The sequence below is a fragment of the Passer domesticus genome, chromosome 10, assembly GCF_036417665.1.
Source record: "Passer domesticus isolate bPasDom1 chromosome 10, bPasDom1.hap1, whole genome shotgun sequence".
NCBI lineage: Eukaryota > Metazoa > Chordata > Aves > Passeriformes > Passeridae > Passer > Passer domesticus.
In genome coordinates, this window is record NC_087483.1 from 33,238,155 (window position 1) to 33,255,670 (window position 17,516).

Here is a 17,516-nt window from a genome sequence, read left to right on the forward strand (position 1 = left end):
TGGGGCAGGGTGGAAGGGGATGAGTACAAGGACAGGTCTCTGGCTCTGTGTAGCTGGCTTCTTTGCCTAATAGTGTACACCCCACTGTTCTTAGACCTTCCTTAAGAATACCAGCTCATCTTATGCATCTCTTTGAAATGTAACTTATTTTTTTCAAAGGCTGCTGGAGACAGTGAAAAAAAAAATCTAATAAGATTACTCAAAGTTGACAAGGTCAAATGATTGTTTTCATTAAAATATTTGAGCCTCTTGGAAATGTTAGTTCAAGTCTGCTTCTGCTGCCCTTTTTTTTTTTTTTTTTTCTTAAAGATGGTTTGTCTTTCTTTTGGTATTTACAATGAAACAGGCCAATGCTGAAAATCAGCCTGGAAGTAAAAGGACTAATATTTCCCCTTTAAATGAATTTGCCTTCTAGAAACAAAATAAACATTACAAGGCAGGTTTGCCTCTTACAGAGCTTGTTTTTGAGTGGGGGGGACATAAAGCAGAAAGGGGAAAAACCCCATCCAGGCTGGTAGCTGCCAGACATTTGGTTTTGCTCTTTCTTTCCCTGATGGTGCAATCGTGAGAGCAGATATGCTCAGAAGCCTCTTTCTTTTCTGCTTCCCTTTTTTGGAATTTTACTAAAAATAGGAGTAGCCCTCCCCTGAAATGGCTCTCTGCACAACTTGCTTTCATAAAGCATGAAGGAAAACTCTAAGGATCTGAAAAAAACATCAGCACTCAAGACAGTATTTCCAACCAATCCATAATTCCTACTGTCTTCCCTGAGGGACATGCCTAAAATTATGTGCGTGTCTTCTGTAGTGATGGATTTCAGCACCTGGTAAACAAGTACAGTTAATACCTAACTCCATTAGCACAAGAAACAAGACCTATCCCTGCTTTTGTCTGCTTGTGGAACAGCCTCATTTTAGCTCGGGAGAGAAGAAGGGTTAAAGACATACTCTCATACTACAGGCACATAGAAAACCATTTTCCCCCCATGCAAAATATGTCAAGATTTCATCTTGAACTAAACTGGGGTTTTTTCAGCATTTTCAGAGTTCAAGAGAAACTGAAAAAAGAAGTCATGTCTGTAATGTGTCAGACACCATGGTAAGAAGAATATTTTTTGAAAATTGATGGAAAGCCCAGATTCAAGTATCTGCTCCTTCTTCCCCATCTCACTTGGATCCTTCAGGCTCGTGGGATGTGAGATCATGAGGTCTCTCTCTCCCCCATGTAAATGAATCCCAGTGAAACCTCCTTCAGACCCTTCTGGAGGTAGATATCCGGGTCTGAGTGAAAAGTGACTGCTCTCAACCTTCACTACTGCCTGCTTTGCCAGAAAGCATGGAATGACTGAGACCTAGAAGTACAGAAAAAAAGGAAACATTTGGCCTTGTGGTCAAAGTAGTCAATTATTCTGTTCTGTCCTTGCTTCTGTCACAGACTTGGTTGATGGTATAAAAATTCATTACAGATTTTAGCACAGACAAGATGAAACAGGAGAAAAATGATGGCTACAATTGTAGCAGAAAGTTTATTCATACATTCATGAACCTGTGCTAATTGCTAGAGAGGAAAATGACAAACCCAATGCACTGAACACACATTTTTCAGTAGCTTGAAAACTTCATCAAGGTTTGGAAGTTTAAACAGTTTCACTTTATTGCATGTCAGAGAGCACATTTTTTATAATGTTTCCAAGTAACTGTTTAGTATCTAAATACAATAAAACAGAAAGCAACTTTGGCTTAAATTTCATGACAAGCAGAAATTAGAAACTTAATTCCATGCAAGTCAGTTGAGTTTGTGTGCTTCATAACCATTTTTTAAAGCTTTTTTTTTTTCATTTAGAAACAACTGTCATTTATTGCAACATCCCATATTTAGTTTCTAAATCATGCAGAGATTGTCCTCTAATTGAGAAATATACAACCTCTGCCTTCTGAAAACAAAAATAAAACCCAGGAAATACTCACTTTTACAGTGATGAGAGAGCTAGGATATACCAGCACACTAAGAGATTCAATATGATCTGGTGCACTGAAAATAACTCTGTATTTGAAAACAGCTCAGTTGAAGGAATAAACAATTCCATAGCAGTTTAGTAGCACTGTTCTTGAGCAACTTCTACAATTAAAGCAAATCTGAGCAGGACAGAAGAGATCCAGTATCAAACAGAGCTCACAAACAACCCAGGCTATGTAAAATGCTCTAAGAGCTCTGGTGGGAGCAAGACAGCAAGGTTAGTTTCTTAAGTATAAGTTTAATTTTCACCTTTTTTATGTCCTGGGAGAACATCTACAACAACACACTAAAAGGCTGTGCCCAAATGTGTAGGGACAGGAATCTAAAGTAGGTTACTACCCAGCTACCCAGTCTGTTCCATAAGAAAACATTGCCAGGTCATCTGGGCATTCAGGAGCTCTAAATGGTTTCAGTGGGAAAAACTATTAATTAATTAATTAATTAAGCCAATGGATTTAGGTCCCTGTTTTACAGAGAAGAAACTTAATGCTTCTATAATATGCCTCAGATGTGCAATTTCTAGCCAATGACTTAACTGTAAATTAATAAAGCATGACACCTCTTCAGTTCAAGGCCACATTGCAAAAACTATTCATTTTTCTCTCTGTAAGACAGTCAATAAACGTTTCTGTCTTCTTTTGTCAACATACAGATATGTAGGATGGACTCTGTGAAATACACGTGGAAAATACTGTTCTGTGCCAATATTAACTCAGAAAATGTCAGTACAATGAGAACTGTAGAGTAACTTGGCAGAGGTTCAAAATGCATGCCCAGCATTAGAGAAACAGTGCTGAACTGGGCACTCAGGAGAAAGGGATTTGGACAACAAATTAGTGTTTCTCCATTGCTCATTTTATATGTGAAGTGACAGATTTATTTTTCATCTATGGAAGCAACCAACCTTCAGAGTCACCAGGTTAAACCTTTCATTGCCTGTTTACCTCAGCCCAACTTGGCTGCCAGTCCTTGTGGCACAGCTATTCACCTTTGGACCCTCGAGCCTCAGGAATGAAGGCAGCACCTTTCATAATTTAGAGTTTCAGAGCAATCCTATTTAGGTCTTAAAAACAGCTAATGGCAATTTGATTTACATGTACTAAGAGTGGAATTTTCAGCTTAGGAAAAAAGATTAATTTTTCCTTGAAAAGTTTGGTTAGAGGCTGCTCTGACAATGCAATTCATATTGTTCTAACACACCAAGTACTTGCACTCACTGTGCAGAAGATGTCTTGGACCTCACAAACAGCCAGGAGCAGAGCAGCATGAGCCTTCTGGGAAATGAATGGGACTGAAGGAACTGGCTTGGACAGCCTCATTGACCCTCATGAGCATCTCAGACCAACCCAGCCATCAAAGAGGTCAGCAGCCACAGATCACAGCTGCTACCCAGTGCCCACACTCCTGCAATTAAAAGAACATCTCTGACCAGAACAGTAACTTCCTCAGTAATTGAGTTCTTCCCTTAGAAAGTGGCAAGTTTTACACATAGGACAAAACAACCTGTCATGAAATGAAGATTTTGAAACATTTCGTATTCATCTAAGCCATGTTTCATTTTTTTTTCATAGAACAGAAATCGATAGAAAACTTGAAGTGTTTACTGATTTAATTATATACTAACTAAATTGGACACATCAAGCTTAATGCTTTAATAACATTTTCTCAAAATGGTGCTTGCAGACTTGGATTCTCTGACAAGATTGTTATTGAAGCGTAAATAACAGAACTGCATGCCAATCACTTGGCCACTGACTCATAATTTTTCCATGGTGATTAACACTTAGAATTTTCCCTAGTATGGACAAGAATAACTCCCTACTATGGAAAAGAATATATTAATATAATAAGGGGTCCCGTTTAGCATATTTACTTTAATGGTGAATTGTTCCAGAGATGTCACTGCTCAGCCTCTCATTCAAGTACCAATAATGTCAAAAATTCACATCTGGGAAGGTGACAGTGAAACCTTCTGGTGGATTTGATCTGGACTGTTTCAGTTGTGACATTTATTAAAAACCATCAGCAAGAGAATATAGCTACCTGTGTTACAGCTGTATTATTGTACAGCTACCTAAAAAGGTGTTTGACATAAAATCACATGTTCCACATAGTAGCACATATAAAAGATTTCTATCAGTAAGCTACCAAATACTGCAAAATAACTTGCAGGTGTGTAGGAAAATTTTTTTTTCTTGTAACTTTATTTTTAACTCGGTAGAAGAACTTACATTTGTGCAATCAAACTCTATGCTGGGTCAGCCCTTCAATGTATGTGGTTTGGATATGAGAACAGTGGGTTTAGAAAGTATTACTCAGATGAGGGAATTCAGGATATCCTGTCAGGTTTTCATAACAATGATTGTGACAGGTGATAATTGCCATTTCTTAATATTTACTGGAAGTAGTGCTGTGAATTAGCCCTCCAAAAAATTGGGCATTTCTTTCTGAACACTTTAATCCAATGCTTAGATTTATGAGCATTATTTTCTAAAGCATTAAAATATTTTTTTTCTCTGTAGCAATAAGTGGGATACAGTTTCTTCCTACTATAGTAAAGTTATGTTGCACGGCTCAGCCATAGCATAGTTTAAAAAATAGAATCTAACTGCTGTAATACTCCTTTTTCATCAGCAAATCTTGAAAAAAGCTTTTGGAAAAAAAGTCATTTTGGAAAGCTCATGCTTTATGTAAACTATTGTGATGCCACTTAAAAAAATCTGTACTATCTTCAATGCTGCATGCAAATTAACCTTGAGACTGAGGATCAAGAAATCTGGGTTCTAGACTTGCACACAAATCTGCCTCATATTGGGTTAATTCCTTCTGTTTTGGTCCTCTGCTTAATACACATTAAGGACAACAAAATAATTGCAAATGTGGAGTAGTAATGTATTTTTTTGAAAAAGGAATATTTATTTGTAAACATTCAAATCTTTATTTACTCTTAAAAATCTCAAGCAGAACTTTGATTTTTCCACAGTCTGTTGCGACAAAAACATTTATTTAATAGGCACTGAAGATTTTGCAAGTGGCTTTGGTAATTGAAATAAGCAATTCCCTTTAAGCTTGATTTGAAGTAAGTTCTGATTTCAAAGGGAAGTGGGTGCCTAAATCCCTTCACAGCAGTTTCAAAGCTTTCTAGAGAAATGTTCAAGTGGTGAGAATTTTTGGCTTAGTGCTTCTGCTACAGGGCTGTGTCAAGCCAGGAGGACCCTTACATCACTACCCACTGATTGTTCTGGCATGGCACACAGTGTGCAGCATGATAAATATTGAAAGGGTCCAATTTTCCACTGCCTCTTTTAGAAGAAACATAACACTCTATTATTCTAACTCAGTAACATTTGACATCCACTGAGCAAAGACCCAAGTGACAAAGCCCAAATCAGTGCAGTCAGTAAAGAATGAACCAGTTCCAGAGGTGCCCTTCCTCTCTTCTCCCTTTCATTTCACCCAGATTCAAAGGTGAATCTGGTTTTTATTCTCAGAAACAGTATTATTTATTCTATTTATCCTTAGAGGGTTGCATAATTATTACTAAATTTTGGTGACACAATATTAATTCTAAGCAAAACAAAATACATTGTAAGTTTTGTAATTTGCCAGCATGGGAGCAATCTTTCTGCAGTAAACACTGCAAGCATCCATTCAGAGATGTTGTTAATCACAGAGTGACACACAGCTTCCTTCAAGATGTTCTTCTTTTTCTACACCAGAATCCAGTATGTATTGCATATCAAAGCAAGCAATGGCCCAAATTCTGCTTACAATTGGTTTTCTGTAGCTTACAAACCCCACACTTCCAGTAATTAAATAACATTGTCAGAATGAGCAGCCAAATGATCTGAGTCAGCAGCTCACAGTGAGACAAATTCTACAGGTTAACATACTGACAACATACACTCTTTTCCACAAAAAGAAATGTATTGATCTTTGCTTTCAAGAACCTAAAGTTAATTACTTTCCTGAAAGTTTCTACTAGGGCAAAAAAGCAAGGATCACTTGTAATTTATCTGATGGGAGAGAAGGATGACATAGCTGCTAAAAATGAAATTTGACTTGCACTTCTTTACAGAATGTGGAAAAGAGAGATCTTTTCCCTGAAAAGTATTTCTAAAAAATACAGAGACTATATAATTTCTCTATCCTATAGAGTATACACTGCTGTGACTGAATTCACTACTCAAAATTCAGAATCTATTAATTAATAATTCTAATCACATTATTAGGAATTTTTGTTCTCTCTTTCTTCAATAACAATCTGTATTGCCCTTAGGACTGTTGGTAACCAGTTGTGGTAAAAAAAGACCAGAAAAGATCAGAGTAAAAACGTATCTCCTTATTAGACTGAGACACTTTAATTCACAGTTATTCTCTATTACCCTTCTTTTCAAGAGATATACAGTAAAGACAGACAAACATCTGACTTGTAAAGCCTGTTCTCTCTTGGGTAAGGAACTTTACAGTCTCTGTATCTGATAAGAATTTCAGTGTAGACTGGAACTATGTAGTTCCACTGGATCTGTTTTGTATATTTTGCCCCTGACAAATACACAAATAAAAACTTATTTCAGACCAAATACTCACATTCCTCAGAGACTCAGATGTTAAAAAACACCTGTGAAATCTCTGCAGCCAAATCCTTTTAAAATTAAATATGTATTTTTCAAAGCTTTTCCAAAAACTCTTTCAAAGCCCAGTTTCCTAACATTCTCTCTGGTTACCTTGATGTCTAAATGACGTGTTAAAGATATTTTGGAAAAAAAGAGCTTGTGAGAAGTTCAAGAACTTGAAACAGTGAAATAATATGCTATGTAGAAAAACCATTCCCCATTATTTCAACCTTCTTTTCCCAAATATTTCTGCAGCCTGAGATGGTAGCTTTTGTTTTGCTATCTATTTTAATTTCCACTAAAACCAGAAGCAGAAGAAGCAAGATGTGGATCAGGTCATATATCTCCATATTTAGACTTAGTTCCCAACTCACACTTTCTCCTGGGAAAGCTGCAATTGATAACACTGCTGGGAGGACCAGAGGAAATGTGTGTGTTGTGTGCATAGAAAACACAATTCAAAACACTGTTCTGTGGAGATTTAAATGGCTTTAAAATTTTATTTTCTATCTATGTTCAATAACAAAATAATTGCTCTTAATTGTTGTTATTTATGGCACTTGAAGCTCAGGTGCAGAGGTGGAGCATGTCAGTGTGACTCTTCCCACATCTCCAAAGGGAAGCTGGAGAGAGTTACAATGCTCAGCCAGCAACTCAGAAATAGCTGTAGCCCAGGGCATAGTTTTACCTAAGTCACATTTCCAGAAGCACAGTTATTACCTGTGATCATCAATCACTATAAAACTGCTCTGAGTCCTGCTGAAAGCAGCTAAAATTGTTCTTGCTGGATGACCAGAATGGAGTTTACATGTTTTTTATTTTTTGAGAGAGCTGGATAAAATATTTCATGTTTCCATTAAACCACATCTTTACATCTTTTTAGGAACTCATGTGGTGGACATCATAGATAAACAATTTTCAAAGTCCAGCTTTGATTTAAGAGATATTTGTATTCCTTAATTTCATACGTAGTACTGCTGTTAGGAATTGAACTGATATTATTGTGCTGCCTTTACCATTGAAAGTTTCCTCTTAACCAAATGCATTTATGCTGAGTAGCAAACATGGGAATTTATAGCTAATTTCTTATTTCTGAAAGCATCAGAAGCAAGTTAAGCATTTAGGCTTAAAACAAAGAATGCAAAATTTGCAAAACCACTCTCCATGGTATTGCCAAAAAAGGACAGATTGTTCTACAGGGCACTTCAGTCAAGATGCTTTGCTTACCAATAGTAAAACTTCATATTGTCTACACAGGACACAGCACAAACTGAAGCAAACTACTCGAGTATTTCCGTGCTCTTTGAGAGGTAGCCAAAAATAAATCTGTGTCACAAGTTTATTGCACCATTATGAAAAACAGAGAGTAGAGGGGCGAGGTCTGAACTCGCAGTTTGGGCTCTTACTTCTAATCCCCACAAGGCAAAAACTCATTTCACATGACTTAAGTGCAAGGGCTAAAGAAACAGCACAGGCTTCTGATCCTATGTCTGCAAACAGAAGGGAATGACCACAGAATCCCAAAGCACTCTTTTGTTTCCACTGGAAATAAAGCAAATCAAATCACAGTCACTTACTCTCTGTTGGCAGCACTGGGGGAAGTGTGGTCTTAGGCTTCTTGGTCTTCTTCTCAGTAGGCTTTGAGGTCTTTGAGGCATCTGCAATCAAAACAAATAATAAAATATAAATCCTATTTGAAAATCAATAATGAAAAAGCTGTCTAATAAAAGGTTTATTTTGGATCTTTCTGCAAAGTTAGAGGAAATTGCTGTCCTTTAGGCTTTTAACAATAATTTTCTGCACAGATTTGCTGGAGATTTGCTGTCATATTCTGGAAAGAAGAGGGAGCAGAGAGGGAAAAACCCTCTACAAAAGCAGCTGCACTAAGAACCCAAGCCAAGTAAGCAGCTAGACAAGAGGTCCCATCTAAGCTGACAGGTATTTTAGCTGGATAGACCAAATACAATGTGCACAAAGCTGTGCTAGGCAGTGCAGAGAAAAGTGACACAAAGCTGTATTGAAACATCATTTCATTCAAAAGAAATTATGTAAAGTAATTCCTTTGTCCATTACCTATGTGATCAATTCAGATTAACCCATTTTGAAGAGTAATATTTCCTCCATCTGTTTAAATTTTTTCCAAGAAGATATTCTTGGCCATTTGTTTATTCCTAAATAGAAACAGCAAAAGGGACACCACAGGACTGAAATTTGATGGATTCTACTATTTTCACAATTGCACAGCTCTTATCCAGAAACTGCTCATCACTGCAGGCTACACCAACAGCTAGGAGTCAATAAAGCTCCCTTCCATGTGCATCCCACATGAGATATAAATAAAAGGTGAAACTTTTTTTTAAAGTTATTCCAAGTTGAGCATGATCACAGTGCTGGAGCACCTCTCCTATGAAGACAGGCTGAGAGAGCTGGGGCAGTTCAGCCTGAAGAAAAAAGGGCCTTGGGGAGACCTTAGAGCCCCTTGCTCCAAGAGAGCTGGGGAGGGACTTTTCACAAGGATCTGTAGTGCTACATCAAGCAGGAATGGCTTCAAGCTGAAGGAGGCAAAGTTTAGATTAGATATTAGGAATAAATTCTTCTCGTGAGGGTCATGAGGCAGTGGCACAGGCTGCCTGAAGAGGTTGTGGACTTCCCATCCCTAGGGGTGTTCAAGACCCCCAGGCTGGATGGGGCTTTGAGCAACCTGATCTGTGGGAAGAAGTCCCCGGCCATGGCAGGGGTTGGAACAAAATGATCTTTAAGGTCCCTTCCAACACAAACTATTCCAGGATTCTATGACCTAAAATGCAAATCCTAACAAGCTCTGCTTGCTACATTGTTTGATACTGACATTTATCTTTGGAAGAAAGAGTATGATTATAGATTATGATCTCAGCAATGGCTGTATCACTTTACAGCTTTCAAATATTTAGCTTTCAGAGCATTTGTGAAGGAGAGAGCTGTTAGCTACCAGAGAAAAAGATGACATAAATGTTATGGAAACAGCTACTTTAGTCACCTTCTTCTAGGTACCAGTGTGTGAAAATTCATCTAAGGAGGAAAGAGGAAGCAAGAATCTCCCAGACAATAATTCAGAGCAGGAGGCTGTGTTCTGAGAGTTCAGACACTCAGATTCTACAGATCTGCCAAGTGAAGTCAAACTCCAATCTTGAGTCCCCAGTGTCAAAAGAAATATAATGATTATGGTTACTTAGTCTAAAAATCAGCATCTGGGATCCTGACAGTGGACTGAAGAAGGGAGAAATCTGAACTCTCGTTTTAGATCACAATTCTAATTTAAAAATAACAGTCATCCCCTCTGCCAGTCTCAGACATGGGATATCAAATGGCGTCTTTCCTAAATAGCTGGAGTTTGCTATGGAGCCATTTGTCAAAAACCTCTTCTCAGTAGCATGCCAGATGAAAAAGGCAGAGGAGGCAGCCAGTATCGAGGTAAGGAATGTGGTCATCCTGGTGCCCAGCATGGTGTGAGCAGTGAGCACCTACAGCCGTGGCTGCCACCACCACAGGAAGCCAGAGAGCTGAGGTAATGTCATTCACACATCAGGCAGGAGCTCACAGCCTCCCAGGAACAAAACTTTGCAAGCCAAACTCTACCTGCAGCCTCCCAGAGCATGCATAGTCCAGCAGGAAACTTGAAGTGGGAAATAGGCTAAGGGCAGCTTCAGGAAGAAAAGCAACTACTTGAAGGAGATCAGAAGACAGAGAAAACACACTTTAGTGACTGAGACATTTAAAAGTTGCCAAGGCAGATCTAGAGAAATACTGTATGCTAAGCTTTTGATGATCTGATCCTTCAACATCCTGGATATGTGGTGGTTAAGGTGTTTCAGGGACTAGATTCTGCTTAAAGCCAATTGTTTGAACTTCAGCACTGACAAAATTTATTACTTTAAATTACAGAACCATAAAAATAGCTTATCAAATATCGAAGACAGATTACACTGTGACCATAGTATCACAGAAGGTGCAGGTATATTTAATTGTAATCAATATTTAATAAATTTCTTTTCCAGTTACATGAAGACTTACCTTTAGTGAGGAATTACAGAATCACATTCTTACCTTGTCTCATGTAACATTAGGAAAAAATAATAGTATTCTTTTCTAGACCTCCTACCACAAATACCACATCTGCCACACAGCAGTGAAGGTTCAGTACCCAAGTTCTGTTACTAGGCCTGTTGTCTAGTGTTGTGTTCATTTTAGATCACAATGGAAAGTATCACAGTATTCAAAAATAAGCTCACCAGAAGTGAGTTGATAAGAAGGACATTTGCTTACTTAAAGCCCCTTAAATAATTTAAACTCCATGGCAGCTTCATAAATCTGTGTCACACAGCATCACCTAGGCCTTGCCCAAGGCCAAGACTAATTAACAAGAGTACAGTGTCATCAGCATGACCATGGCTGAAAACAAGTACCTCAGCCTGTAAACTGTCCATGTTCTAAGACTATGGAACACATGGGTGGTTGAGCTGCTAATTTATTTTTTCTCACTTACACTAGAAAATCAAACAACCAAACATCTGTGAATGCAGAGAATTAGGGAGTTGTAGAGTGAGAAATGTGCCACACACAGTCCTGAGGCAGACTGACACCCAGGCTCACACAGGCAATTCTCACTGGCTCTCAAAGGATGCACACAGCTCAGAAACAAATCTTACAAGTTCAGCTTACTGCTCTAAAAACCTTCTAGAAATAGTGGGCAGCAGAAGAGTACAGATTATTCCACAAAGCACCCAGAGCCCTTGGCTGCGTCCTGTGTCTTTGCTCATGCTCCTTTATGGTAGACATTGAATTACCTATTGACCAAAAAGTGTAGAAGGGAAAGGGGTAGAGTTCTTTCTGTGTGTGTAAGTAGCCCCTAAAGGTCATTCTTGGGAAATAAGCTGGAAAGGAGGAAGTTCTAAGGAAGGGTTTTCTTGTACCCAGCACAGTACTCACCTTCTACCACCACTTTGCAAGCACATTCAGCTTTCCCTGCTGGGTTCTCAGCTATGCACTTGTACTCGCCCCCATCTTCAGGCATGGCCTTCTCAATGGTCAGTGAGCAGAGTGTCCCTGTACAGAGGAGGGAGAGATCAAATGCATGTTAGGCTGCAGCTCACAAAAACCTTAGTGCTAGCAAGGAGCAGAAGGTGACAAATGAGCCAGTCCTTCACTACAGGTGATCTCTGCTAGAAAAAGTTGTCCTTAAAAACGAAACCTTATTGGAGCCTTATTAATGGTAAATAAATCAAAAATTGAATCTTGTTGCTTTTCCCTAGGACACTCCAAGTTGTTCCTGCAGCCCTGAACTGGTTGCTAAAGGCAGAGAAGACCCAGAGCAGCACCTCTGCTGCTCTTCTTGTCTTGCAGCAGAGATCAGAAGTCCTCACTTGGGTGGCTTTTTTCCAGAAGTGCTCATAGTGTAGAACTGTAAGTAAGAGTAAATGGGCACTGTCCAGTGCCCATTATCAAAGTTTTGATTCAGTCTTGTCTTCAGAACTCCCTTGAGCATTCACGTGTGTAAGAGCAGAACTTCAGCTTAGTGCCTAAGTTTAAAAATGGAAATGAAAGACATTTTCTTTTTGCTTGAATTGCCTAATGAATAACCGCCTGTAAAACATCCATTAGAAAGACCAATATATTAGTGGCAATCAAATTTATCACTGCAACAAATTCACTTCTTTACAAACAAAACCATAAAATTTGACTTAATAGGGTTTGCAGACACAGGATGCGACATAAGCTTGTTATTTACCAAGGGAAGCTTGGTATGACCCAAGGGAAATACATTTCCTCTTAAAAATTAAAACTCTGTGAACCAAAATAGAAGTTGTTCCCAGTAGATGAGGGATGAGGAAGAAGAACCTTGTCCCTTACTTTCACTTGCATTGCCTGGAACAATGAAGTACTTTCCTCCCCAGGGTGAACCCCAATTAAAACGCTCCACACTTTCCCCTTCCAAATATCCCTCATTAAGTGAAGTTGAAGTGTGGGCTTGCTTTCTCCTTCTTCATTGGAAAGCTGGGTCTGTCCCCTAAAGACAGCCTGAGGCCTTGTGCCCTTCTGTCCACTGCTGTTGGCCTCTCCTGAACACCTCCACCTTCCACTTAACCTCAGCTGCAGTAAAACCTTCCCCTTTCCTCTGTTTGCCTTTCTCACAGTCATTCCTAATTAAAGAACTGAAGAGATGGGTTTGTTTTTCAGATGTTTACCCTGTTTCCTGAGATGTAAGGAAATTTCCCAGCACCTTTCTCTCTGTGGTAACTGGAAGCCCCCCAAAGTGCTCAACGTCAGGCTCCCCATCAAATGTATCCCCTGTGATGTGGGAGATGGCACAGGCACAGGTGACACTGGTCCATGAAAAGGACCTGCAAAAGAACTCCTCTCCATCTGAAGAACTTTGGGAGTTTACTGGCTCTCTTTGGAGATGAACTCCATTTGGACATGGCAATTATGCTATTGTCATTCAGATTTTTCTCTCATTTTAAATATGGATGTCATTATTCAAGAAAAATCTTATAAAAAACATTAAAATGGTTTCCAACAAATTTGGTTTGCCAAAACCACACATCCGTTAGAAGAAGCTTTTTTTCTCCCCTCTTTATCATCCTCCACAAAATCAAGCAGCTCTAAATAATGACTATTTTCCCCTGAGAAATTATGTGAAAACTGTCTCAGAAGAGGAGCACTGACCCCTCACTCACATGGGCTGTGCTCAGCCAACCACAGGGTGAAAAGAAAATCCACGTGCTATCCCTGAGGCAACGCTTTTCCATGAGTCAGGCTGAAGCCAAAAATGTCACGAGCTGCAGCCCCATTCCAAATGGAGGAGAGACAGTAGAAAAGTATTCTCGCAGGCATCTAGCAAATATAAATTCACATGTCTCTGCTGTTTAAAGAGACATTTGGAGAGCAAGCCAAAGATAACTTCCAGTCTAAGAATTTATATAAATCTATGTAACATTATTAGAACAGATTGCACATTGAAACCTAAAGATGCTAATCCAAAACCCATGAACTATGGAACAAAGACATATACATGTGAAGGAGACCTCTGGCCACTTTATTGCAGGAAAGGAACCTGGCCTGTAAGAATAAGTGAATCGTTAAGGGACTGGAACAATGCAGAATTTACTTTAGCTTATGCAGGAGTTTTCTACCTGCTCAAAAGCCCTTCCTCAGCTCACTGAAGACTAATGTGACACAGGGTCACTCCTTAACACTAGTTTAATGAATTTATTTTGTGAGAAAGAGGGTGAAGGAAACCTGCTTTTTTTCAAGGGCCATGTAATTTTCTCTCCTAAATCCCACCTCCCTGAAGAAATAATCTGCATTGTATTTTCCTCCACTTCTTTCTCCCCCAGGAACTCCACAGGAACAGCACATGCAAAACACATGGGGATTGCTGGGCTTCCATGGTAGTCACCCTCAATAGAAGAGTGAAGGGAAAATGAGATCATTTGGGTCACTCTCCTTTATATAGCCACTAGTATTTATGAAACTATGGACTACTAGGACTAGGTATGAAATTGGTCAATGCACCAGAAAGATTTGGCCAGGTTGGATAAGGAGTATAAGGGGAGGCTGAGGGAGCATGCCTGTTGAAACCTCATTTTCATGGAAAAGCAGGAAAAACCCCAAACCACTGAAACCCGGGCAAAACTTGATGAGATTTCATAAGGACAGGAAACTTCCCAACCAGGCCTATGTTCTGTGATCTGGAGCTACAGTCAATTCCCGGGGCTAGAAGGCCAAATGTCTTTCAATGAAGTATTTGGTATTTCCTCTGCAAACCCCATCATGACAAGATTATTTTCTCAAAACTGCTAGAAAGCAGACTAGTTACTCCAGTTGGGTATTACTAGTTACTAGTTACTCCAGTTGGGTATTCTATTGAAATCCTGGCACTTCACAAATCCCAGCCAGCTAAAATGCTTGATATATATTTTGTCATCCCAACCCTCTATTTTTTTTAGGAAGCAGGCCATGGATGATCCTTAAACATTGTCACGAAGTGCAGGATTGGAATAAACATGAGTACTGGAATCCACCACTTAGACATTGGGACTGGTGCAGCTCTAGAAAAGACCTTAACAGCCACAGAAGCTGATACTTTACTGGAGGCTCTGGTTTAGATACACAGAGCCTTTCCCTTGAATTTTGAGCTATTAAAGGGTTCTCTGACTTACTCAAAAATAGTGCAAGACAGTTTAAAATATCTCTAGGCTTCTGCATTCTTTCCATGAAACTCCACAGAAAGTCAACCTCAGATATAAAACAAATACACAAACCAACAAAAAACAGCTCCTTAGTCTCATTCCCCACACTGGCATCTAGCTGGCCAACTTCCTGATTCCCGTCCATGATGCAGACTCAAGTTTATGGATTTCTCATTTGTATCCCATGGTACAAGAAAGTACTGTGGAGTATTTAGGCAATATTAATAAACACTGCTCTGTGAGAAATTGTGCCTAGGAGACATAATAATTTTTTAAGGAACTCATTGGCTTATAGAACTAATTTTCTAATAAATTTCAAATTGTCTGGGCAAGTTCAAATGTGTGCTAGTGTTACAGTCATGTTTAAAAATGAGAAGTGGATTGACCAGGAAAATATTGACTACAGTTACAATGAAAACAGTGAAAAAAACCACACGAATTTCAGAGAAGAAAAAATGTCAAATGTAATGATTGATAACTGATAGAGTTTTAAGGAAAACAATGTAAGAAACCTACTTTCATGATTCACAACATTAGACATTTAACCAGCAAATGTATCTGTGCAAAGGTAATTTTTTTAACCTTTACTTAAATATTTGTGATAATATCACATTATTCTGATTTTAATTAATGCTATTTAATAATCATTAATTACTATATAAAGGACATTGATTTAGGAGGAGTTAGAGCTGCCAAAATAAAGATCTTCTTCAGAAGCTGACAATAGGAAATCATCACTTACTCTGTTTCTAGTGGATTTCCTCTGTGATCAGACTAGGACCCAAGCAATTAAATATTTTAATCTATGACATGTAAGTACTCATAAATTAACTTTTATAAATTTACAGATGCTAGAAAGAATCTTGGAAAGGGAAAAGATAGCAGCATAGTCCTCCCAAACAATCTCATTTACTTCTTAAACTGAGTCCCATTCACTCAAAGAAAATGGAGCTTGAGACAGTGAAAAGAAAAGCTCTGATGGCACCAAGAGATGCTGTGTATTCAGGAGGTTTAAAGGCTTAATAGAGAAATGACAAGCATGAGTTCCAGTGTTGTGAGGTAGAAAGAGTATAATGTAAGGGCAGCAACAGGAAGGTGATCTCCTTCTCATTGATGCTGATACCCACATATGATTCTGCTTCCTCTTTTCTAAATAGGATAATAAACTAACAAACAGCAACTGGAGAGGAGGTATTGGAAAGAGAACCAAACCAAAACAACCCCCAAGCTTCCAAGGGCTGGATGAAGTGCATCATGGAGAGAAATTTAGTAAGAGCTTGACATGTCAAGTTTCAAAAAAAAAGGAGAAAGCTATCTTGGTTACAGTGTCAAAGCCTTTCTGTCAAGTTAGAAATAAGGCATTGTTTTGTATCTTGATTTAATAACAAAACTCTTACTAGAATAGCTAGACTTTGCAATAAATTGCCAGTGGTTATGGGAAATATCTCCCTTTGCTGTATTTAAATCCACACTTCATGCATTTTCTGGAAGATTCAGACATAAATGACAGTGCAGAGGGAAACATGGCCTGTGACAAACAGGGCATTATCAGAACTGATGCTCAGATGATCTCCCCAACCTTTAACTTTCCGAAGAAGCTTTTGTAAGGTTCAAAATGCATCTACTTTCAACAGTGCATAGAGTTGTGTTAATTATACACCAAATTCTTGCTCAAATCTAATTAAAAAGAAAACAAAAAAGTCATGACAGATCCTAGCTAGCCTGGCAGACATAGACTTGCATGACTGGTAGGAAGATTTAGGAGTTAAGTCACAAGAAAGTTGTTAAGGCATTATTGCTAATAAGATTACCAAATCTCTATGCTGCCAAGAAACTTGGGAACTAAAAATGCTGGTTTAGACAAAGCAATACAAACTCAGGGCATTTTCTAAGCTATAGCATCACTGCTACCTGAGTCTATATTGGAAAGTTTCTCTTCCATCTATATAGTCATAGAGCACTAAATCTATCCAAAAAAAGCTGAGCAAGCTGACTTAAAAGATGGTAAAAGTGCGAGTTTAGACTTGTATTCACTCATACACCTCAGCTGGCCAGTTTACTGAGGATGCTGTGCACAACCCTTTCACTGCCATCTCATAGAACGACTTTGGAACCATGCAAGAACTTTGGAGTTTCTGTCCAAGAGTGGACACAGGACAGCAGGACAGCAGCACAGGGCACTGCTGGGCCAGTGCTATACAACTGTAAAACAAAATGGGTTCTGCTCTAAAGTGTTCACCCTGTGAGGAAAATTGTTCTGCTCTGTCCTTATATGTCTAACTTCACTGCAATGTCTGCTAGAGCCTTCTTAAAAACATTTTTTCCAAACAAAAAGCCCCCCCATAACTTAAAGCAAAGAAGCCTCTCATTAAAGTGCCTCTTAACCATGAATCATCTACCCCATACTGTATGAATGTATAATGCTCCAATTTATGAGTACCCTCTTTTTATTGTTAGCAACCACTTATTTTGATCTTTAATGGGCAAAAAGCACATTAATATCTATCTCAGGAATGTAGATAATGGCACTCTGACAGTCTAAAGGAAGAAAAATATAAAATAAAACCATTAATAAAATTATTCCACATCAGAAAAATAGTGCAAGAGCTCACTTCATCATAAAAATAATACATTAAGCAAAAATCATGCCAATCAA

The 17,516-nt window shown here is 38.7% G+C and overlaps 1 protein-coding gene across 9 annotated transcripts in view; it reads right to left on the bottom strand.

The window, feature by feature from the left end:
* MYLK (myosin light chain kinase) overlaps positions 1–17,516 on the bottom strand; it is a 196,917-nt gene that overhangs the window by 51,837 nt on the left and 127,564 nt on the right. For all 9 annotated transcript variants that reach the window (XM_064435022.1, XM_064435026.1, XM_064435024.1 and 6 more), the window contains 2 exons: positions 11,598–11,714; positions 8,210–8,290 (listed from right to left, as the gene is read on the bottom strand). In XM_064435022.1, the coding sequence (XP_064291092.1) occupies positions 8,210–8,290; positions 11,598–11,714 (198 nt within the window). The remainder of the gene's footprint in view (positions 1–8,209; positions 8,291–11,597; positions 11,715–17,516) is intronic.